Source organism: Myotis yumanensis, unplaced genomic scaffold (assembly GCF_028538775.1).
Source record: "Myotis yumanensis isolate MYYU_CA2020_CCGP unplaced genomic scaffold, mMyoYum1.0.hap1 SCAF_12, whole genome shotgun sequence".
In the NCBI taxonomy this organism is placed as follows: domain Eukaryota; kingdom Metazoa; phylum Chordata; class Mammalia; order Chiroptera; family Vespertilionidae; genus Myotis; species Myotis yumanensis.
The window spans coordinates 9,834,518-9,859,480 of record NW_027223763.1 but is presented as its reverse complement, the minus strand read 5'-3'; the positions used below and the strand labels follow the sequence as shown (position 1 = coordinate 9,859,480).

Sequence of the window (24,963 nt, the reverse complement as noted above, 5' to 3'; positions counted from 1 at the left end):
GTCCTGCTGTGTGATCTTGGGCAAAACACCTTCCCTCTCTGGACCTCAAGATCCTCACCTGATTGGGTCAAACCAGACCTTCTAGTGGAGGCTTTGCTTTCAGTTCCCATCTAGACATCTTGTCGTTGAGGGAGCGAGGTGTCATGTCACAGGTGTAATAGTAACACAAGTGGCCCTCGTGGCTAGGCCCTGCGCTAAACACCTTACCTGCCTCAACTCAATTATTCCTCACTCCGGCCCTTAAAGATCCCTTCTGCTACAGTCCCCACTACACAGAGGAGGAAACTGAGGCCCTGAGAGGTTAGGGCTTGAGCAAACCAGAGCGGGCGGAGCCGGGATTTATACCGGGCAGTCCGTCTCCAGGGTGGCTAGGCAATTCTGAAGTCCGCTTTGGGGGAAGGGGGAGTGAAGCCCAGATCCCTGGCCACAGACACTGGGGCAGGCCAGTCAGGCTTCTCTTGCTCTCTTTTCCTGGATGAAGGGAGAGAGGGGTGGCCCGCCCCACGCTCCCTGTGCTGCACAAATAAACAGCGGGCTCTGCTGGCACGCTGGCTCCGACGCGGCCCCGGGCGGGCACGGGACCAACGGCAGCTCCAGGAACACAGGTTCCTTCTTCCCCGCTCCAGGCTCAAAGTGGCCTGTTGTGAGGGGACCGGGTTCAACACAGGCCTGAGCGACGCCCGTGTGGGCCCACGGGAGCCACCGCAGCACCGCACTCACCGCCCTGCAGGCCTCTCCAAGGGGGTCTGTGTGTGGTGGGGCAGGGCCCAGCGTGAGCGTCCACCCCCAGGGGCCAGGCATCACCGGAACGGGACTAGGGCTGCAGGGGACGTGGGGAGCAGGTGGTGCTCGCTGAGGGCAGGTCTTCCTCGTGTCGAAGGGACCCCCACGCTGGGATATCAACGCATTTGGGGGAGGAACAGAGAAGACTCCAGGCCACTTCCCCTCCAGTACAGCCTGAAGAACACCCGTCTGCTGTGCGCTAGACACCCTCACGGGCAGCCTGGCCGATCAACACACAATGTCATGTCCCCACAGGAAAGAACAATGAGTAATGCCCTTAATTTGGATCCTGTTTCCACTTTGCCTAAGCTCCCAGACACGGCTTTACACACTTTGCCCTCATCTCGCTGGCTCCCACCAAGAGCACAGCCAACCACATCTGCAACCACTTACAGAGCTCCTACTGTGTGCCAGACTGCACGCTGGACACTTCCAGTCTCATCAGATCCTCATTAGCAAGCGCGTACGCTGCGCCAGGAACCCCGGTGAGGGCAGCTCACAGTCACCCCAGGAGGTCAGCACCCCTCTCAGGTCCATTCCTCTTCACAGAGGAGAACACCGAGGCTCCGAGGGAGGTGAAGCAACTTGCACAAGACTAAGCCAGGAGTAGGGGGCAGAGGCAGGACCAGAACCCAGGCCCGTCTGTCTGCCCCACAGGCCATGCTCATTAGCCCTCGATTGACTGTTCACTCCATGTAGGACCAAGGAAGCCTTTCTCATGGCCATCTCCCCTAAGTGACAGGGCCTGGGGACAGGCTTCAGATGCAGAAACAGGCACGAGTTCTGCTCCCCCGAAGTACGCCATGGGGTTTGCCAGGGACCCCTGAAGACACAACCCAGGGTGCTCCCGATGCCCGCCCTTCATGGTGAGGTGCTGGCCGGGCCTCCCTCCCTCACACGCCTCACCTTTCTGCCCTGCTGTCTCTCTAGCTGTGACACCCTCGGCCACTGTTTCCTATAACGTGTGCTCACACTGTTAACACCCACTTGTTCTTCTGGGTGACCAGACTCCGTAGGCAGGTCAGGCCCCTGCTGTCCGGTCTCAGAACCTGACACGGCTTTCACTCCAAGCCAATTCCACGCTGATGGCCATCGATGTGTGTGCCTATGTGGCCACCACTCCCCCCCAGCCCCAAAGGAGCCACTAAAAGCAGCCTAGTGAATGGGTGAAAAAACAAACAAAACAAAAACAAAATCCTTCAAACTCTTATTTACAAAACCCCTAGGGAAAAAAAATCCCTGGAACTGCCTTAAAGGCGACAAGGCCTCTTTCCTGATTGCTGATCGAGGGCCCCCAGCTTGGGGACAGGGACCTGGGGCTGTGGCCAGTCTTGGTTCCTGGGCGATCTTAATAAGCACCATCTCTCACCCAGAACAGCCCCGGGCACTCCCAGTGCGTGCTCTCACACCTCCGCTGTCCCCACTCAGCACAGAAGTCTTGCGGAGCTGCTGTGGGGTGTCATGTGAAGAGCATGAGCTGTGCGCACAGGCCCAGGTCCCGCCTCTCAGCTGTGTGACCTTGGGCAGGGGCTCCAGCCTCTCTGAGCCTCGGTTTCCTTACCTGTACAATGGTAACCCCACTCCCTACCCTCAGAGACTTGCTGTGATAATTAAGTACTGGGCCCATGGTTTGGCAAATATCAGTTATTGGGGTTCCTGGCCTCACTTTATAGACAAGGACACAAACCCCGATGATGGGTTAGTGACAGCATATGGCGGACGTGTCTACTCTCCCCCACATTCTGGGTTTGGGCCAGATCACATATTCTTTGGGTCTCATTAAATGAGGAGCCAAAATCCCTTCTGTGTCACTCAGAATGCAAAAGACAGAAATCTTCTTTGTTGGGCAGATTCTGGAACCAGGCACACTTTTCTTGAGGTTCAGCCAAAGGGTTCCAATTACTCAAAGGAGGCTGTTTCGAGGCAGTCTCACCTCAGAGGCCGCAGGGGGCCACCCGGGCCTGGGCTGCAAGTCCCTGGTGGTGACCCCGGGCCCCAGCCTCCCAATCCGGGGGACCAGGCTGTGCAGCACCTCAAGTAGCTCAAGGCTCCCGCAGCCTAAGGTATGTCCAGCACACACAGCTGACAGGCGTCCCGTGAATGTTTGTCTGTTTTCTCCTGCCCTTCCTCCCGGCTGCAAAGACCCGGGGGACAGGGCAAGTTTAGGCTTCAGTCTGCATGCAAATGGCTTCAGCTGACTAGACAGGCCTTGAATAAATCTGAATCTCCGCTGAAATGATATCAGTATGTGGAATTCCCATGTGCTCAGCTAAAAACCCACATCCTCTAGGAAACCGAAGGTGACTCACAGACCACCTCCCCATCTAACTCCTGCTTAGAAAATTCCTTTGTTTCCCACTCTTTGGGAAAGACAACTATTCCTCCAGGGACAGAAGCCAGTGTTCCCAAAAATCCAGGGTGGGAGTGGGTACCTTGGGTGGCAGGGGGCTCTGCCTGGGGGTGGGGGTTGAGGGGGGAGGGGCAGCAGTGACTTAGTGGTCTCGGATCCAGCCCTGTGATCCACAAGGAGAAAGGGACGGTCACCTTGGCAGAAAGGGCATTTAAAAACAGCAGAGGTGCCCCGGCTGGTTTGGCTCAGTGGATAGAGCGTTGGCCTGGGGACTGAAGGGTCTCAGGTTCGATTCCAGTCAGGGGCACATGCCTGGGTTGCAGGCTCAATCCCCATTAGGGGGCTACAGGAGGCAGCCAATCAATGATTCTCTATCATCATTGATCTCTCTCTCTCTCTCTCTCTCTCTCTCTCTTCATCTCTGAAATCAATAAAAATATATTTTTTAAAAAAACAAAACAAAACAGCAGAGGCACAAGGAAAAACTCATCACTCTTTGAAAAGGGACATCATGAGAAATGCTGGGATGCCCAGGGCTCACCCCCAACTAAGACCCCTCAGAAGGGAGCAGGGAGAGGAGTGCCCTGAATTAGGAGTTGGGAGACATGGCCTCCGATTATCCCTCCATCCTCTCCTGCCTTGTATGTGACCTTGACCAAGGGCCTCAGTTTCCCCATCTGTCAAATGGGATTTACCTAAGAAACCATGCGAATAGGGTTGCCAGACTGAACAAATAAAAACATAGACTGCCCCGTTACATTGGAATGTCAGGTAAACAGTGAATGATATTTTAGCATAAACGTGTTCTAAATATTGCAGCTGACATTCAGATTTCACTGGGTGTCTTGTATTTAATCTGGCAACACTAACTGGGGAGAGAAAGGGGAGCACAGGTGGGCACGAGCTCTGTAAAGAGTCGGGAGGGCCCAGGGCTGTGATGGCAGCGTCTCCATCTCCAGAATCTGTGGATACTCGGCCAAGCACTCTTCTTGCCCCTCTGAGGGGTCCATCTAGTGGATGCCAGGACAAGGACAAATAGGAATCCGTGCCAAGGATGACAGCCAGGGTACATAAACATCCCCTCAGGAAAGCTTTAGGGGCCGGATCATATAGCCTGAGGAAGGAGCCTGGGGAAGAACAGACAATGACCGCCTTTACATCCCCAGCAGCCTCTCCCGGGCAGGGCCAGGCCTTGGCTCAGCACACAGGAACATCTGTACAAGGAGAGCCCTGTGGAAACGGTGGGGCTCCCACAGGAGGGCGCGTCTAACACCAGGGTGTTCACCTTGGAGTTTAACGACCGTATGACCAAGATGCTCCAGAGACCTCTGCCTCGCATAGAGGTTGGACTCGGACCCTCGGAAAGTCCCCATGAATCAGGTTCTCTAACGCTCGGCGCACAGATTTATTTTTCCAACGCATCTAGGTCAGTGCCTCGTGCCAAACAAGGTGCCCGGCAAAGGACAGCGCGGGTGACAAATGTATGACTCAAGTGTCGACATGGCCTCATCCCAGGCCAGGCAGGCATCACCAGTCAATCTCAGCATCCTCTCTCACTAAGTTCCAACGTGACTTTGAAATCCTTCTCAATGCAGCAGCCTAGACAGTTGCTACCAGGGACAAAATACCTATGTATGGGTGTACAATCATCATCACCATCACCAACTATTATAACTATATACTAGGCATTTTATATGTACTAGTTTCTTTAAACAGTCCTCCAAGTTAGGTACTAATATTATCCCCATTTTACAGATGAAGACATTAAGACTCAAGGAGGTGAAAAAATGTACTCAGAACTGCCATTAAATGAAAGGCAGAGCTAGGATTTGAACCTAAGCGATCTGGTTCCTTCTTAGCCATGGGACTAGACTGGATGTGTGAATCTGTGGTCCTTACAAGAGTGGGCACAGCAATCCCATCTTACAGACAGGGTCCCTGGGGTTCAAGGAAGCAAGGCCATAATGGAAGACCACAGAGCCAGGGGGAGGGGAGGCCAGGATTTGGACACAGGTGGATCAGAGCCTCCATCCCCACACCCACCCCACCCACCTGAGCAGGCACACAGGCCTGGGCCCTCTTCACAGGACTGGCCTCCCCAGAACAATAAGGCTCCACAGCCCCCCTTCCCTTCCCTTCCCCTTTCCTCCCCTCCCCTCCCCTCCCCAGGGCCTTCTCCAGGTTCCATCTGCTAATCCTCACCGAGGACATTTTTTCCATTGTTTTTTAGAGAGAATGGAAGGAAGGAGGAGAGACAGAGAAACATCAATAGAAACACATCTGTTGGCTGCCTCCTGCACGTTCCTTGAACAGGGGCAGGGACCAAACCTGCAACCGCGGTACATGCCCTTGACCAAAATCAAACTCTTTAGTCTGCAGGCTGTCGTTCTAATCACTGGGAAAAACTGGCTAGGGCTCTAGCCTCCCTCTGAGCAGAATTTCTCAGCAAAATTGCTGGAGTAGCCGAAGCACTAAGGAACAGTCTACAGTGACCCCCAAAGGCCCCCAAACTCAAACCCCACAAGGAATGACTCCGCGGACAGAACAGAAGGGGCATCAAACCCTGGGGAAGTTCCTAGAGTCTTTTCCCAGACTCAGGTCTCTCATTGGCCCTTGAGGCCAGGCCCAAGGCCAAGGCTCACGCTTGAAGAGGGGGCCCCGGTTTTGGCTAACAGAACCACTCACTCCAGAAAGCCTACCTCAATCTAGATGGAGAAAGAGGTTAGATTGCCTCCCACCTCCCTGTACACAGGCCTCTCTCAGTCCCAGGCACATCAGGAGGTAATAACGGTAATTCATATAACAGTATTTCCCACTAATTGCACATTAACTGAGTGGTAGACCCCATGCCAAGGACTGTCCATGCAATGCCTCATTTAATCCTCACAACCACCCCAAGAAGATTCTACTACCATCCCTATTTTAAAGATGAGGAACTAAGGCTCAGAGAGGGTAAGTAACTTGGCCCAGGGCACACAGCCAGGATGTGGCAGAGCGGTGACTTGAACTCAGGTGGTCTGGCTCCAAAGTCAGTGCTCTGAAGAAAAGGATGAAGACGACTATCCATGTGGCCCAGAGCCTCAGCTCCTCTGCCAGTCACTTCCATCTCTGCACCTGAAGCACCTTGTCTGTCAAATGGCCATGCTATCACCTGTCTACACCACCTTCCAGACCGATGGGCAGGCAGCAAGGGGCTCAGAGAAGGCAGGTAATGCACCTGAGGCCACACAGCAGGACTGTCCTCCCTCAGGCCCCCGCCCAGGCTGGTCTGTCCTGCTACAGCAGCTCTTCCAGGGTTTGATGAGAGAGGGGCCTTTTCAGCAGGTCTTATCTCTTGTTCCCCACACCCTGCTTCCTGCCTCTCCCCTTCCCAGGCATCGGTGTACTTACAATGAGGCCGGGGACTCCTGGGGGCCCTGGCAGGCCCAGCTCTCCCTGCAAATGGAGAGAGACCAAGGTGGTTAGTTGCCCTTCTCCCTCCTGGGCCACCCCTTCCACACCATTCTGCACGTGGGTGCCTAGGGGAGTCCTCTGAGCTGACCATTCCTCGTCCCTGACTGGTGAGTCTCCAGAGCCTGGTCTAAGGTTTGGACAAGACCCTTGGCCCCCTCTGGCATCAGCTTTCTGCATCTGTAAAATGGGGAGGTTGGATTTCCAAGTCTGGCAGCTTCAGATTGTTAAGGGTGAAGGACTACGCCATCCTGATCATGGTAATAGGATGTGCAGGGTGCTCGACCCAGGTCTCATTTCACCCTCACTCTATAGATGGCAAAACTGAGGCTCGAGAGTTAAGTGATTTACTCAAGGTCAAGTGCAAGAAAGGAACAGTGGTGAGGGCTGCCAGCAGAGAGCCACCAGGCTAGCTCCCCGCTCTCTCGGCCAGGAGGCACCGGGTCCCTGGACCCCCACAGGCTCACAGGTTTCAGCCTCCCAAGGCCTCCGAGATGCTGGGAGAGCTCTTGCCCAGGAGACAGGTGTGTCCAGGTGTGGCAGTGAGCAAGTTTCTCCTTCCTCTTCTCTATAAATCGACCTTTAATGGTTTGCCCCAGAGAAGACCGTAGAGGGATTTGGATCAAGTTCGAAATGCAAAGATGCGAATAAAAATAGGGGGCTTGAGGAATGGTGATTGTCTGTGAGAATTGCCCACAGCATCCGGGGTTTGCCTGCCATCATCTGTGCAACCCAGGGCTGCTCAGATGGAGGTCATGACTCCAGCCACCACGGAGAAGAGGAGGCGGCAAGAAACAGCGTTGGCTTTCAAATGAGGGAACCGAGGCTCAGGGGAGGGACGTGACTTGTCCAAGGCCACGCAACAACTGTGTGGCAGAGCTGGGACACACATCCAGTCCTCTTCCTGCTCCTCGGGGCCATGAGCATGAAGACATCCCCGCCCCTCCCCAGGGGGCCTGGAAGGACAGGCCCTGGCTCCTCACCTCTGTGCCTTTGCTGGTACTCCTTCCTCTACCTGGAATGTCTTCTCACCTCTTTCTCCAACCCAGTTCTAATGTCACCTTTCCCCAGAGTCTTCCCTCCTCCTCTCCCTCCTCCACAGCACCTGGGACCTCCTGATCCCACCAATCTACTCTCCGCCTCCTGCAGTAACTGGGGAGACAGCCACGAGCTCCTTGAGGGCAGGAACTATGCCCTTCCATTACACGCCCGACTAGGAACACTGGTGAACACTGGTCATGGGCCGAACCCCTTGCCCTCTCATTTCATTCTCACAGCAGCCCTCTGAGGCCAGCATTTTGACACCCTCCCCTCACCCCACCCCCTGTTTTACAGACAAGGAAACTGAGAGCCAGAGAGGGGAACTGGTTTGTCCAAGTGCCACGCTGGCGAGTGGTGCGGCAGGATTCAAACCCAGGTCCACCTGGCTCCGAGGCCAGGGCTTCAGCTCCCAAGGGAGCCCAAGGGTCGGCCCCAGGGAGCATTTGTGGAACAGAAATGAGAACAGAATCATGGGGTTAAGGATGGATCCAGCAGCCACCTCTGCAGAAAGCACAACGGGCACAGCTGCTCCGGAGGGAAGCCCCATGGAGAGGTGGGGGGGCAGGGCAGGTGCTCCAAGGAGCTCTGAACATGGCCTGCACCCCCAGGCCTCCTCTCCCGCCGAGCCTGAGGCTGGGACAGGACGGGGCAGGCAGGGCTCAGCTCCACAGGGCAAGCTGACCTGGCTTCTCTGACTATTTACAAACCCTATAAACATGCCTGTGCTGGCGATTCCCTTCCAACTCCCTCTCCTCTCACACGGGGCCTGCAAACTATCTGCTCCCAGGCTGCTGCAGTCCCATAAGCATTTCCGGTGCTTTGTAAGGTGGCATAGCCCTGGCTTCCCCCATGGGGAGTGACTCTCGAGCCTTCCTAAATCCTTGAGGATGGAGCGCAGCCTGGGGCTTTGGGACCAGAGGCTCAGGGCTGGGGGCTCTCTGGGGGGTGGGGTCACAGGGCATCCACAGTAGACAGGAGCCTGGGGTTCAGAAGAGGAACCAGGTAGCAGGGCTAGGGTTTGACAGTCATTCAACCTCAAAGTTGGGTTCCTAAAACCTACGTGAGTTCCCTCGGAATCTCTCTCCTGGTCCCAAAGACTTGAGATACTTACGGGGTTTCCATCCAGTCCGGGTGGGCCTCTTTCCCCAAAGTCTCCAGGAAACCCCTGAGGGCACAAGAGAGAACAAACAACTATAAATTAGTGTTTATACTTCCGAGTGGCTGTGATCCAGACAGGGGGTGGGGGGGGGGGGGCGGGGGGGAGACACAGGACATGTCCATGCAGTCTCACTCCTTGGTTCTGGGATCTGGGCAACCAGTGGGGTCCTGGATCACCCCATGCCCTCAACAAACACTCCGCCTGGAGAATTTCTTAGGTGGGGCTCAGGGACATTGAGCCTCTTCTTATGTCCCCAGAGTCTCTGAAAAGAAACCGGTGCCTGGCTCCCCAGAGTGGAAATGCCACCCCCAATCTGAGACCTGGTCCCGACGGAGTGGGGGGTCAGGAATCTGGGTCTAGGCCTGGAGAACGGCTGCTGACTTGCTGAGTTATAAAAGCATCCCTTTCCCCTGTAGGCCTCAGTTTCCCCTCTGGTCAAAGGGGAGGCCTGTGGGGCATTTTCCAGCTCAGACCTAGTATGATGGTGATATGCTCTTCAAAAGCCACCCTGTGGAATCATGATCCCTATTTTACAGATAGAGACTCTGAACGATAAGTGTCAAGGTTATACTGCGGTGAACAGCTGCACCATTGTCACAGGTGAGTTTTGGCAGCTGAGAGAGAGGTCATTTTGCCTGCCCCAGGCAGGTCTGGCCTCTCGCCCCCTCCCTGACCCTCCTCCACGCTCTCTGGGGAGACTGGCAGCTGGGAAAACATCAGCTGTGGGGATGTTCCTGGTGTGGCAGGGGGTAACTCCATTCTACTTCAAAAGGAAAAGAAAGCCCTCAAGCTTGGAACTTAGAGAAACCTGTTCTCCCCTCTCCTTGAATTCAAATCATAGCTTTTTCAGGGAAATGTCATGTTTTTCTGACCGTGCTCAGGCTGGAGTGTGTGATCGCTAAGAACCCTTCTGCTTGGCCCAATTTGTGGACGAAGCCTCGAGGAAGGAGCCTGGAGCCGGATGGAGAGCCTGGCAGCATTCCCCAGGCACTGATCCTGCCTGCCATGTCCAATATATTTGCAGCCAGCAGGCCCCAGGAAGGTCTCAAACCCATGCGTCTGCACTCAGAGGCCACACCAGGCTGGCTCAAGGACTCCTCTCAGCCCCCTCCGCCAGGCCGGCTGACCTGGTGAGGCTTTGCAGCCAGAGCAGCCCGATGCCAGTCCTGGCTCCACCGCCCACGGGCCTCTTGAGCCGCAGCACCCTCTGCTGTGCAATGAGGAGTCCCGAGGGGATGAGCTGAGATGTCGCACCGAGGGCGAGCCCTTGCTGCCACACGGAGGCAGCGGCCATGTGAGGGCACGTCTCTGAGGCATGAGCAAGGCAGAGACCATCAGAATGGTCGCATCCCAAAGGGAGGCAGACGAAATGCAGCCGGAGTATAGCCAGTGGGAGGTGACAGTGAGGTGACCACAATGACAGGAAGAGCAAACTCCAACAGCCCAATGAGATAGGTCCTATTACTGGCCCATTTTAGAGATGAGGAAACTGAGGCTCAGAGAGGTTAGAGCACTTGTTCAAAGTGACACAGCTATGGAATAGCAGGGCTGGGATCTGAATCCAGGCAGTTTGACTCCAGTGCCCTTCTCTTGGCTATGACTGGACACTGAATACAGAGACAGGACTACAAGCCTGGGTCTCTCCAAGGGCTCAGGAGGACCCTGGCTGATGCACACGTGGGAGTGGCATGACTGATGCCCAGAACTGGTTCTGCTGGTACATGCTTGGTGGCTGCAATACCCAGCCCTGTCTCCATCTTCAGTCTCCCTCCCTTCAGAGGAGTCTAGCAGATGACCTTTAGGAACCTAGGGTTTGTAATTAAGAGCACAATGGTTGGGGGGGAAAGATTGGAGCAAGCTTTAAAAGTGCTGGAACATCCCTGGACATTAGAGCATCCACCCTCGCACCGAAGAGTCATGGGTTCGATTCCCAGTCAAGGGCACATACTTGAGTTGCAGGTTCAATCCCCGGCCGAGGTTGGGGCGCTTGCAGGAGGCAACCAATTGATGTGTCTCTCTCACATCAACGTTTCTCTCTCTCTCTTTTCTTCCGCTCCTCCCTTCCACTCTCTAAAAAAGTCAAAACAGGAAAATATATCCCCAGGAGAGGATTAACAACAACAAAAAACATGCTGGAACAAATCCTTGATTGGAACAATCACGGATGGCCTGAGACAAAAAGACCCTGACTCCTGACATTCAGCATTTCATTGCCGCAGTGGGGAGACTGAGGCCCAGCACATGCCCAAGGCCCAGCACCCCGCTAACTTGCCTCATCCCTCCACCACTGAGCGACACAGCCCATTTCGGACACTCGCCCTACGGCCCCTGATGGCCTGCTTCCCTGTCTGGCTGCATCCGCTCGCGCATGGCGTGCACTCCCAGCCTGGCCAGCAGCGGGACCTTCCTCTGCAGGCCGGAGCTCCTGGCTGCAGCAGGCTGGCCTGAGGCCCAAGCCATGAGCTTGGCACCCTGCCAGGGCCTTAGCCACGTGGTTTCTCCACTTCCCCAGGTCAGGCCTCCCTGGGGAACTGAACGCCTCGTACTTTGAGCAGAACAAGGCCCAGGAGAAGACAGAAGCTGGCTCTGGGACGAGACGATAAGACGTGAAAACAGGGACAGTCCTCGTGGCCACATGCATGACAAGATGTTGAGGGCTGAGGAGGCCCTACTTTCCCACAGTGTCCACCCAAATGGTCTGTTCCAGAAGGTGGGCTGTAAGGGCAGAGGGAGTGTGCAGCTTGAAGATCTGCAGTCCTGCCAAGGTCTCGAAGGCTCAGCTCCCTGGCCTGAAAAATGGTCAGCCCTGCCCAACTCACCTGGCAGAGCTGGGCTGAAGAAGAGGCCAGATGTTTGTAATCCAGCCCCTGGCAAACTCTAGTGTGCCATCACCACATGCTGGTCAGGGTTTGCATCAACGGTGGGAATACGTAATGATCTCTAGGAAGAGCCTGCAGAAGGATCTTGGAGACCTCTTTACAAGGCTGCAATTCTCCGAAGTCGGCAAGTTCCCGCCTAAGTCTAACCTGCATCTCAAAGCACCGCGTTCTTTTCCAGATGTGCACCCACATGGAGAGACCAGAGGTCCCCAGCTCTCTTTTTCATGATGCTGAGCATGCTTTCTCCCTTCCCTTTTGAAGTCCACTAGGGAAGCCCCCCAAAAGTGACCCCAGGGAATAAGAAGGAGGTGGGCAGAGTTCCCAGGATTCTAGAGCCACCGGTAGCTCTGGGACAGCTCTAGGTCAAGTTGGGGACACTGGGGACCACATCCCCAGCCCACAGCGTGACCACTGCTAAAAACTCTCATCTGCTTTGGCCTCAGTTTCCCCACATGGAAACACGAGATCCCTCTCGCTTTGCCCCCTTCTCCCTACAGTCGGAGAACTGGAAAGAGCCCTGAGCTTGAAACCAAATGCACCGTGTTAGAGCCCTGGCCGCCCCGGATGGCGTGTGGCCGTAGGCAAATTCCACTGGCCCCCGAGCCACACACACCAAGGGAGTGGAAGCCAGGGCTGGGCCTTTCCAGCTCTCAGTTCTAGGGTCTGCCTGCCTGACTCACGACACAAGACCCGCCTGGGCAAGCCTGGCCAGAGACTACAAGAGGAGCTGTAAGTGGCAGCTGGCCGGGTCAGGCATTCTAGTCGCTGATGGTAATCCACAGTGTCCGACTAGAGGATTCACTGTAGCATCTTCCCAGCCCCGGGGAGAGACCTGTGGCTGAGAGGCATGGCTCGGACCCCAGCCATGAGTGTCCCTGTGCCGGGCCCCCAACAAGCCAGGATAGTCCAGAAGAAACCCCCTAGAGCTCATAGTTCCAGCCAAGTTGGTAACATCTTATATCTGGACCCCTCAGAAAACCATAAGGCATTTCTCTTTCTAACAGGTGGTGTGAGGAGGAGAGGAGAGCTATAGACTAAGTCCTCCTTTGGAGGTTGAAGATGTGAGCACAGAGAGAAGTGATTCTTACTAGCAAGCAAGAGTCCTGGGTTCGAGTCTTGATTCTGTCACCACCTTATTGTATGACCTTGGGAAGTTCCTGGCCTCTCTAAACTATGCTTATCTGTCTGACAAAGGGGTTGGGCCAGCTCATCACTAAGGGTCCTGCAGCTCTGATGGGATCCGACCTCCACTGTCTCTTTCTTGGCTCCCATTTGAAGACTCTCTGGCATTCTCCTTCCAAACCCAACACCGAGGAGGCCGCATGCGTGGGCCTGAGGTTTTGCTGGCTGGAGAGAGATGGACTACAGCAAGATCACCACCGCCAGGCCCGCCAGAAATGAGGCCAGCTGCGATCTGGCATGAGGGAACTCAGCTCGTTCCCTCGACATTTCCTCTTGTTAATAGGTGCCTAGAAATTGCCTGGCCCAAGGCTTGGACAAGTGGAAAACCCATTCACAAAAGAATCCCCCAACCCCACCAGCCAGATCAAGGGCTAGGGAGCCCTGGCAACAGGGGGTGGCCCGTAAGACCACTCAGGAGACCGTGGGCCGAGGGCACGGAGGGACTGGAGGCTCAGCAAGGCAGAGACAAAGGCAGAAAGACTGGGTGATACGAAGTCCTATTCAATGCAGACCCTGCCTGTTTGGCAGCCATGGCGGCTGGGCTAGAATTCAGAGGCTTTCCTAGCCCTCAGGCATATGATATGACCACAGGTTTGACTGGAGGGAAGGGGCTTCCTCCCACCCACACCTGACACCCCAGGGCACAACCCCATCGTGGAGCATGGAATCTGAGGAAGTCACTGGCACGGAGCGAGGAAGCAGGCATGAGCTGACAGCTATAAGGGTTCAAGACCTTGGAGGACTCTGGGCCAACGGCTTTGGCTGTGGAAGCCTCAGTTTCCTCATCTGAAAAATCAATCTCACCTCAAAGAATCAGTAGAATCACACGCAGTTCGAATCCCATGCAGGTAAAGGGGCCTCAATAAATGTTGCTTTTGAGGGGGTTGGTTTTGGCTACAGTGCTATCTCTACTACCTGGCACATAGTAGGTGCTCAATAAATTTTTGTTGAATGAGAAATGAGTGAGAGACCTCATCTCACTCACAAGAAATGAGTGAGAGGCTTCTTCTCACTCACAAACCTGGCGCTGCCTTCCCAGCTGTGAGCAGGAGGTTTTCAGCTCCAAAAAAAGAAAATAAGTTGAAGGAGGAGGCAGACGAAGGGGCTGCTGGAAGTAGGAAAGGGATGGGGAGGCTGCAAGGGAGGGGGTGGAAGAGGACAGCGTAAGCATGGCTCTGTTGACAGTCCTGGTTGCAGCAGGCGAAGAAGCCACTGGCTGCTGCATTCTAACAGCTCTGACCCCCAGAAGCCACACGATCTTAACCACGCCATTCACTGGTCTTCTCATCTTTAGTGGCAATGCCTGGCCCTCTGGGAGGCTCCCAAGATGGAGTCAGCGCAATCCCCCCACGGGGACTCTGGAGGTGGCCTCGACCTGGAGTGCTCTACCTCGGATAGCCACAGGGCTCCATTCTCACCTCTTTCAGGTTTCTCAGAAAGTGAGGAGGACTTCCCAGACCAATTTCTCCAACAGCCTATACCCCAAGTACTCCCTGTCCCCCATCCTCTCTATCTGAATACTCAGCACCATCTGACAGTCAATCATGCATTCTCCGTTCCCTCAAACAATCATTGTCTGTCTGTCTGCCCATGAGAATGGGAGCTTTGTCTTGTCCACTGCTCAGCATCAAGCACAGTGCCTGGCCCGTAGTGCACACCCAGAATTCATTGAATGAATAAATGAATGAATGAATGAACCAATGAATGGATGAACGAATGAGTAATGAATGAAGCAGTCTCCTTGCCCCAGTCACCTGGCTTGAGGAACAGATCCAAATGCCAGCCCAGCTCTCGCAGGCTCCACATCCTGGCCTGAAGCCAGGAGCAACAGGTGCTGTTTCTTGCCCAGATCCGGGTGTCAGGTGTCAGACCTCAGGGCACAGAGGGGGCTAGGTCTGAGGGTGAGGGGCTCCTCTATTAGCGCCTTATAGCCAGGACCTGGATCTTGCCTTTCTTTGTATTCCCCACTTGGCCCCAGAGGACCCAAGTCCATATAGGCAAGGTCAGTGCCTGTGACCATGCCATCAACCCCAGAATCACAGACAGCCCCCTCTGGCCACCTGGAGTGCTCTGGGACACTGGGGACCACATCCCTACATGGAAAGTCAGCACATCCCAGCTGACTCTCAAGTTCTAACTCACCATCCCTTCTCCATCAATCACAAGCAAAGGGAGGTACAGACCCAGAGCTGATGATGGGTCCAAGTCTAGGCCTGACCCTGCAAGGCACAGGCAGGGAGCCTGAAGCCAGCAATGGGACAGGGCCTGGGAGGAAGATGCCTTAGTTACAGTCCTGGGTCTCCCCCAGCCTAGCAGTGGGACCCTGGACACAACACTCTGCCTCTCAGAGCCTCCATTTCCCCTTGTGAATAGCAAAGCATTGGGATGAATGACTTCCCTCCAGGCAAAAGTTCTAGGGAATCCACGTTTACAACTTCATCTCCAACCAGTGGGCCTGGGCCATCATGGAGGTCAGAGGCCCTGGAGACAAACCGAGTTAGAATCCCGGCTCTGCTGTTGACTCATTGTGAAACTTCGGACAAATTACTTAATCTCTCGGAGCCTTGGCCTTTTCTTCCTGCCGCACAGATGCCCAAACAGGGGGAAAAACAATTTCCTACCACGATGGAGAATCACAGCAAAGCTGACAGATGGGGCATTACTGCTGAGCCCCCCTTGTGGTCCACCTGCCCAGCGTCCCCCTGCCCTCTGGCCTGTGTGTGCACGGGTGAAACAGGTGACACCAAGACAACACGGAGACTGAGTGTTCTCTGAGTTAGCAGCACCGACACCTGGCCAGGCCAAGATCCCCCAGTCCCAGCAGGTCCCCGAGCACGGACACTAATGACCCAGACAGCAGACCGCCCTGCCCCCACCCGCAGACACAGAACTGCACGGCAGAGCGCGCGCGCGCGCACACACACACACACACACACACACACAGGCTCCCTCCTAGAGGGACCCAGTGCCCACAGGAGCCCCACCCCCAGCCCCAGCCAGGAAGCAGCCACTCGTGTTCTGGCAGCAGGACACGAGGCCCAGACAGCCCTACGTGCCGGCCCACACACTCAAAGCGGAGCAATGGCTGAGCAGAGAAGCAAGCAGAGAATGCCCAGGCCGCGGGTGGACAGGGCAGCGTGGCCAGTGGGAGGGCAAGTTCCCCCATAGAGTCTGCGTAATAGACACGGAAAATCTTTACCGGCCTACCCATCTTGCCCCTCTTGCCAGGAACACCAGGCAGGCCCTGTAGAGGAAGAGACAGGGAAGAGGTCAGGACAGGATGCCCCCAGGGCACACCAGCCCCAGAGCACCCATAAGAGGAAGTCACCGAGAGCCTAGCTTCCTGACCACATCCACAGTAGATACCAGCCTTGCACAGAGGATGGATGGCCCTTGCACTCCTGGAGTTGGGGTCTGCATGGATCTGAACTGGGGAGATGGCCCCCCAAAGTACCCGGTGTTCCTGGTATTCAGCTGGCGCTCACTAAGTGCTCCTTCTGCGTTTCTAAGGTTCTCTTGCGGATGAGGTTATATTTGAGTTCCCATATATGGGCTCAGGCATGGAGGGGATGGAGAGGAAGGTCCAGAGGCCTGTGGGCCGACCAGTCTCTGTGCTAATTACTCAGCTCTGTGCCAAGAGCAGAGCAACCACAGGTGCTGCCTAAACAAATGAGCATGGCCGAGTCCAGGCCGGAGTTTGCAGACACTTGGTCTGAAATACAAAACAGGCAGATTTCTCATTTGCTGCAAGCCCTGCGGAAGCTCCCAGTGCTCTCAGAGCAGAGGCCCTTTCCTGACCTTGGCCTCTGAGTGACGTATAACGTGGCCCAGGCGCTCCCTCCAGCCTCGACTCCCCACGGCCCCACCTTCCCACCTCGCACTCAGCGCTTTCCACCTCGCACTGGCATGACTGCTAAACTTGCCAAGTTATCGTACGCCCCTGACTCTGCACACTCCATTCCCTATGTCTGGAAGGCACCTGCCTTGCCTGGTCCCCTTAGTGGCCTCCGATGTAAGTCGAGGGCACCTGTCTAGAAGGGATTCCACGACGGCTCCAGGCTGGCACCTGGCAGAGGGGGTGGGTGAGGTGGGTTGGAGGTAAACAGAGAAAGCATACTCACACGCTCTCCATCGGACCCTGGCAGGCCGAAGAGCCCTGGGAGTCCAATGTAGCCCTAGGAAAGAGCAGGTGCGGGGTCAGAGGGCCGAGTGGTGGGGTGTCGCTGGCCCGACCCATCCCAGCCCCTCGCTGCCCTCCCACGCCCGACTCTTCTTCCTGGCTGGTGGCAGTGGTGGCTCCGGCGGCTCCTCGACGACATAGGCCTTGAGGCAAGTGTATATGCCCATGGACTGCATGGTGCTGGCTTCCACGATGTAGTCCAAAGGCACATACCCTCACGCCAGGGAAGGGCGCGGGCGCTCTCGGCGGGAGGCCCGCCCCGAGCCGGGGCTCCAGGACCTGCAGGAAGGAAGCTCTAAACTGGGTTAGATGCTAGAGTGGCACCAGGTCCTCCCCACCCCCAGGGACCCTGCTGGGCACCTGTGACTTCTGTGGTGCCTCCTCCCAGGCCTCGAAAGTGCCATGACCCCAAAGCTTGTCCTCTGCCTACTTCGTACATATGAGGCCAGTGATGGCAGGGTTGAGAGGGCAGCTGGAATGACCCGGCTCACCCAGGCTGCTCAGGGCCTTGTGACCCTGGACAGGGGTGAGCTGGGACCAGACCAGCTCTCTCTCTCTCTCTCTCTCTCTCTCTCTCTCTCTCTCTCTCTCTATGTGGCCCCAAGATGCCTCTTGCAGGGCAAACACCAAGCAGCCCAGGTGCCTGTCTCTTTCCTCCTGACCTCCTGGCAGATTAGGGACCCTGTGGCAGAACTGAGAAGACCTCCCTGGGTGCAGAGGGACCCTCCGGGATTAGGGCCGAGACTGTGGCCATAAGTAGCTTTGGTTCAGGAGAGGAAGACACCTCACACCAACCTAGCCTGGCCTTGAACTGTGTGGCCCACGTGCTGAGCGTTCTTTGAGAGGCAGCGAGCCCAGCCCTGTGGACCTCTGGGTCCTCATCTTAGCTCCACCTTCACTGTGCAGTGCAAACGAGGGCCATGGGCTCTCTACCGTGAACCCAGTTTCCTTGGAGGTACAGAGAAGGTTCCACCAGTTCATCTCTTAGCCTTCCAAACTCCATTTACTTCCATTCAGTTCCCCCAGAACCTTCTCTACCGCCCACAGCTCACCCGGGAGCCGACACCTGCTGGCTCCCCCTAAACACTACTTGCTTCCAAATTCCTGGTATTTCCATAACCATGCAAGAGGCAGAATGGACATCACCCCATTGTAAAGATGGGTAAACTGAGACTGCTGGCCATGCAGGGTTTGTTCCTCCTTGAAGAGGACAATAGATACTTTATCAGCCTCGGGGCCTGGGCAGCATTCACCCGTCCGACACCACTGGCTCCCAAAAGGGCGGTCCCCTCGCCCTCAGTCAGGAGCAGGAGAGAGGCCTCTGAGGCCTCCAACCACAGGCAAGGTGGCCTGGCTTCGTTCCCATCACGTGGGACATGCTGGGGATTGTAGCAGCTGGACCGTGGCCGAGCCCCCCCAGCTACTCTCCGCTGCCCAGGCTGCCCGGCCATGGCTCAGGCTTGGCTCAAGAGTCTCCCCTCACCAGGCCATCCTGCCGTCCCTCTGCTCTCCAGAGAGCACTCAGGCGGGAGGTTGCAGCCCGACAGACACTGGGTGGAGGCCTCCCAGCCCTGCTCTCTCTCAGACCCACCGGAGGGACAGGTAATGCCCACCCAGGGCCACCTGTATGGCACTTGCCAGGGCCCACTTACCCGGCTGCCTTTGGGACCAGGGTCTCCTACAGGTCCAGGTAAGCCCTGAAACACAAAAGACAGAGGGGCAAGGACATATGGAGACAGTCTACTTGCTGCCAACAACCCAGGCCTCGGCTGCTCTCTCTGTAGAATGGGAACGGGCTAGATTTGTGGTCTTTAAACTGAGCCCCAGCTATCTTAGGACTCCCGGGGAAGTGGCTCAAGGGGAGACTGGGTGGAGCCCTACCCCCACTGCACCAGAACTCGTCTCTTCCGTTCTCTTACTGAGCATCCCTGCTCTCAGGGCCTACCCAGCAGGTGCAGATCCTCGGCCCCCAGCCCGCCACCTCCCTCTGCCTGGGGGCCCATGGCCATCTGCACACCACCATGGCCACAGAGCTTCCAGAAGCCATATACTGCACCTGCCTGCCAGGGTAACCTTTGGCCCCTGGGCTGCCCTCGGGTCCCGGCCGCCCCTGCAAAGGAATGGAGAGAAGCGTGAGGAAAGGAGAGACCCTGCCGGGCTCCAGGTCTGAGGGGCAGTGGGGGACTGGGGCTCACAATGGACAAAGAGGAGGGCGGGAATGCGAGATGAAATGGGAGGAAGGGGAAGCCACCGGCTGCCGGGCCCCCAAGCCCACCCCTCTGCAAAACCGGTCAGACCAGCTCGGAGGGACAAAACCCCCTGTGCCGGCCGCCCAGGCCTAAGACAGCACTGAGGAGGCCTGGCTGGCCCCCACGCTGGCAGCCACTGCTGTTTGATTTGGGCCCGGGCAGCCAAAATTCCTGCAAACCCCATGGCGGTGCGGATAATATCCCCTAACATCGCCCGGAACAGGCCAGCTATTCATGGCTCTAACCGAGCGGAGCAGCTCGTGCCAGCGCCGGGCTGGCGTGGACTCCAGGTCTCACAGGCAGATGTGGCTGGGGGAGAGGTGGGGTGGGGAGAGGTGGGGTGGGGGCCCCAGGAGGTTGGGAGGCTCAGCCACCTGGCTCTAGGGCTCGTTCACGAGGCAGGGCCCGGGGCGGAGGCCAGGGACAGGCAGGGGCCGGAGCACAGGAGCCGGCAGGGTGGGGCTGAGGCCGTGGTCCTCACCTGTTCTCCGGGGTGCCCAGCAGGTCCAGGGTAGCCCTTGTATCCCTGTGGGGGAAGAAGCCACATCAGGCCGGGAGGCACATCTGGGCCTGTGGATGGCAGCAGCCCGGCCTCCCTGCCTGCCCTTTCAGCACCACATGCACCACGGCAGGGATGTAGCACGTGCTCAATAAACACTTGCCGAAGGGACCATGTCCATCAGGGTTAGCAGGTGCCCATGTTTTCGTCTCTGCTACTAGCAGTTCTTCAACCAGAAGCATCGGAGGACTGTTCACTCCTTGGGCAGGTTTGTGAGCTGAACTGACAGCATGTCAGTTCATTCTTTCCAAATCCAGAGAGGGCGAGACCCTCAGACGCCAGGGTACAGGGGTTTCTCAATGGGTGGGCGGGCTGATGAGGACCTTCAGGTCTGGGATATGCCCAACCACCCTGTGATGCTGGAACCTTCTGTCAGGACCTGCCCCCTCTGATGAGCGGGAAAAGATCTCACACACATTGACCAAGTATATTCACCAAAGGAGCCGCCTGCCTTCCACTCGTTGGTTCCAGCAACTATTCCAAGGGGACACAGGGCGCCCACACGCCTGATGGAGGAGTCTGGCAACATCCCAGCACCCACCTTGACCCTCTGTCCCCAGGGTCCAACTACCAGGGTTCAAGGCCAGGTCTCAGGGTCAAGAGAATCAAAATGAGCGTGTGCTTTCAGGCGGCGCTGGGGGTGACCCCTGGGTCATTTCGTAGGAGTTGGGAGCTCTGCAAAGGGAGACCCAGATGTCCTCTTCCATCGGCTCAGGGCTGCTGTGACCTGGGACCAGGGGCTTCCAGGGAAGACAGGGCGGTTGCCCTGAGCTCCATCAGAGACCCTCACACAGGGAGCCCTGGGCTTGGCTCAGACAGTGCCTCACTGACTGGGCAGCTCTGGGTGGGTTACTGCCTTCTTTCTCTGGACCTCACATGAGGGAGTTTGAACTGAGGCCCCTTCTGCTCTGGCATTTGAGATCTGGAGGTGTTGGGCTCCCCCAGAGGGTTCTACACAAGACTGTAGAGTACACACACACATACATACACACACACACACACACACACACACAGACGCACACGACGCCTGCAGACCCCTTCATGCATGGCTGTTTACCCAGGACAGCACCTACATGACCTCCTCTAGCCCTTATAGCAGCCGCAGGTAGAGCTTATCACCTCCATGTTACAGATTAAAAAAAACGGAGTCTCAGAGAACGGAAGCCACTCACCCCAAGTTTCATTGCTAAGGACCAGCAGGTTCACACTCACCACCGTGTCCTTCCGACACCAGAGGCCACACAGAGAACCTTGCAGACATCCCGGGCACATACAGGGCATGCACGCGCACTCGCGCGCGCGCGCGCACACACACACACACACACACACACACACACACACAAACAAACACACAAACATATAACTCAGCACCCCCGCAACCCCCCAGGAAGTGGGACTCTTAATTATAAACAGCAGAGTCGGTCTGACCCAGGAGGCTTGGGGAGTTTACAAGCATTCCTCCTGCACCTACTCATGCCTCAGACTGCTCAGTGACATGATTGCATCTCAATCCGGGGCCCGCGAGGCGGAGACAACACGGCTGGCTGAGTCTTCCACGGCTGGGTGTGCATGCTTTCCCCCAGAGGGCAACTGAGGCACAGGCCACAGCTCGCAGCAGGCATGCAGCCCGAGTAAGACCCCTGGGTTTAGACTGCTCGGCTTCCGCTCCTGCTTCACTGCGGGCTGGCTGTGTGACCTGGGACCACTGTTGTCACCTCTCTGGGTCTTGGTTTCCACTTTACAATGGGTGGCTCATGGATTGGGTGAACAATGTGTGTAAAGCACTTAGCACAGTATCTGGCATTAATTCCAGGGCCCTGTAAAGCCTGGCTGGTGTTATCAACATGATCTTCCTGTCTCATTCATTCATTCAACAAACACTATCTGAAGTTTTATGCGCCAGCACCATTCTACGTGTGGGGTGCATGAGAATACAACATCCTTTGCCTTAATGGTGTTTACAGTGCAACTAAGGAGATATAAAAAGAAGTAAATAGAAAGGGTAATGTCTGGGGGAGGGGGAAGTGGGGAGTAGTTTTCATGGGGGCAGAGTTTCAGGTTTGCAAGCGTTCTGGTGACCGCTGCACAACCATGTGAATATATTTAACACAATTATAACCTTAAATATGGTTAAGATGCTAAATTTTATGTTTTTTAAAACCATAATTCAGAATAAAACTTTAATAAGAGATAATGGGTGTAGTGACCAGTGCCTTGAAGAAAAATGAGCAGAGTTAGAGGACAGAGGGTGGCATGCGGGGAGGGCATGGCTGCAGGTGGACAGGCAGGGAAGGCCGCTCTGAGGAGATGAATGAGCTGAGAGAGCTGGACGTGGGTCTGGCTCTCAGAGGAAAGGCGTTTTAGGCAGAGGGAACAGCAAGTGCAAAAGCCCTGAGGCAAGAATGCTCGCAGGTGGGTTTGAGGAAGAATGAGGTCCATATGATGAGAAACCATGGGGGGTTCCATAGAATCACCATTATTATCCTTCTCCATTTGGACCTTGCAGAGAAGAAAGAAAAAGCAAAACTTTTGCACGGAGCCTCGAGCCCTAGGCTGTGTGACTTGGCACAGGCAATTGCCCTCTCTGAGCCTCACTCTGTCACCCTCTGCCTACCCTGAGGGGGTTGCTGCAAAGACCCAATGCAATAACGGGCAAAGATCCCAAGGGAAGCATGAAAGGTGCTCCCTCCGAAGCCAAAAGGAACCTTCTGGAAACCAATGCTTTATCAGAGAAGCGTAGCCAGCATAATCCCAGGAGGAGATTTCAAGTAAACCCTTCACCCAGGACACACCCTAGCCTGGCTCGGCACTAACGCCTTAAATGCATCAGGTCATCAACTCCTTGACATCATGCCTGGGAGGTAGAAATTACTCTGCACACTTGCCAGATGAGAACACTGAGGCTCAGAGAGGCAAAGTGACTTTCCTGGGGCCACACAGCTTCCCAAGGGAAGTGCTAGCCTGTGACTGTAATGTACACACTTACTGAGGCCAGAGGTCCACAGGGCCACCCAGGAAAGACCCCCTGTGACACCCAGCTCCCAGGACAGATCACTGCAGCACTGCTGGGCCAGGGGACAGTCACAGAACCCTAGAGTATCTGAGTTGGAAGGGACGAAGCCATCAATTTCACAACCTCCTTTCTCACTGGGCAAGTTGAGAAACTGGCCCAGAGAGGGGAAGGGACTTGCCCAAGATCAGTTAGCAAGTTACACCAAGCCTGGACTGTCCCCCAGGCTCTGGGCCGGCTGGGCTGGGCTTTGTTCAGAAGGCCACGATTCCTAGATCTTTCCCAAACAGTGGATCCTGAAGGGCCCTGAACATTGCCATGAATATCCATTTCTCCTGGCTGGATGGGAGCAGCGGACGGAGCACTGCCATCCATGCATGGGGGTGGAGTGGGTGGGAGGCTGTATGCTCCCTGAAAGTACCTTGACCGTGTTTACCAAGCTGGGCCAGCCAAATAGCTTCAAATGACAGGGCCCCGGGACCTGCAACCATCTAAACCATTACCTTCTCCAGGGCCCAGCAATTATGGGGCAGGCGCTGACCGCAAGGTGGACCCACGGGCAGTGATTTCCCCACGTGTGAGCGGTGCCTGACTGGCAGAAGGGGAGCGCAGATGCCCCAGGATGCTCCGGGGACCACGGAGCCTGCAGGGCCTCCAGCTGCCCGGCAGGCGGGTCTCCACAGGACCCGTGTTTATAATACAGCGCGGTCTATATTTTGATTTGGGAGCCAGATTAATCATTGCTTACAATGCACAAGGAGAAACCAGACATCACCTCACTGTTGCTGCAGACAGTCTCCCTGCCGGCTGGGATGCTATTTGGGCTTTGGGCGGGGAGAGGAGGGGGTCCTGTCCTTGCCCAGGGGTCCTGGGGACCAACATGTTCACCCAGGCTCCACCTCAGCCTGCAGGTCCTGGCTTCTCCTGCAGCGAAGTGGGACTCACCACACGTGACCAGTTAGCATTTCCCTACCACCTCGCAGCCCACCTGCCACACGGGGCCAATCGACAGGACACTTGACAGAAAGAATCAGCAAGGAACCAACATGCCAAGAGGTAGGGGAACCCATGGCATGATGCTGGGCAAGTCCCTGCCCCTCCCGGACCTCCGTTTCCCCAGCGGCTCTCTCAGAGCATCCTGTTGGCTCAGGAACGACAGGATGCTGAGTGTGGGGCTTTTCCAAAAGCACAGTCCACCACGGCACAGCCAGGCCTCCGACGCCACACTGCTCAGTGGGCACTTGCGACGCCAGGGCAGGCCCAGTTTCTGGATGGCCCATTCATTCAGCTGTGTCCGGCACTGAGAATACACTGGTGAACCAAACAAACTCACTCCACACCTCCTCGAAGAGGTTTTGAGTATTAAATACATATTAATACACTCTCTGAGGCTCGGAGAGGGTAGACAGCCCAACGGCAGCAGGCGGCATTGTACACCGAGTTTGAAGGAAGAGCGGGTTGGAGAGCAGAGGGGAACTGGACCTCAGAAATGGCAGTGGGCGTGGGCCCGAGGCCCAGGGCAGCCCCACAGCAGGGAGGCCTCGAGAAAGGTCTCGGTAGGGCAGCGGTTCTCAACCTGTGGGTCGCGACCCCTTTGGCGGTCCCTTTCACAGGGGTCGCCTAAGACCATCCTGCATATCAGATATTTACATTACGATTCATAACAGTAGCAACATTACAGTTATGAAGTAGCAACGAAAATAATTTTATGGTTGGGTCACAACATGAGGAACTGTATTTAAAGGGCCAGAAGGTTGAGAACCACTACGGTAGGGGCTCTGTGTGGAACTGGGGGTGCTACATGCAGGGAGAGCGGTAGGTCTGCAGAAAGGCAGGAGGCCGCCTTCTAAGATCTCCCTAAAGCATTCCCAGAGGGCCCCCTCTGCCCTCCCTTTTATTACAGCTTCTCACAGACGGTGGTCAACTCAGGTGGCAGAGGGAGGGCTCACGGGCAGGGTGAGGGCTGCAGGAGGGCGCCGGAGGGAGTACCAGAGGGCATGCAGGGTTGGCTGGAGTGAGGGCTTCTCAGCAGGTGCTCAGCCCCAGCACCGCTGCCCTGCGGACTGGATCAGCGCAGGGGTGGGACAGCAGGCCTGTGCTCTGTAGGACTTTTAACAGCAT

General features: G+C 56.0%; 1 protein-coding gene across 1 annotated transcript in view; it reads right to left on the bottom strand.

Moving 5' to 3' along the window:
• Nucleotides 1–24,963, bottom strand: part of COL27A1 (collagen type XXVII alpha 1 chain) — a 152,012-nt gene that overhangs the window by 67,864 nt on the left and 59,185 nt on the right. The window contains exons 10-16 of the mRNA XM_070431107.1: nt 19,755–19,799; nt 19,081–19,134; nt 18,677–18,721; nt 16,966–17,019; nt 16,044–16,088; nt 8,736–8,789; nt 6,524–6,568 (exon numbers count right to left, since the gene is read on the bottom strand). Of these exons, the coding sequence (XP_070287208.1) occupies nt 6,524–6,568; nt 8,736–8,789; nt 16,044–16,088; nt 16,966–17,019; nt 18,677–18,721; nt 19,081–19,134; nt 19,755–19,799 (342 nt within the window). The remainder of the gene's footprint in view (nt 1–6,523; nt 6,569–8,735; nt 8,790–16,043; nt 16,089–16,965; nt 17,020–18,676; nt 18,722–19,080; nt 19,135–19,754; nt 19,800–24,963) is intronic.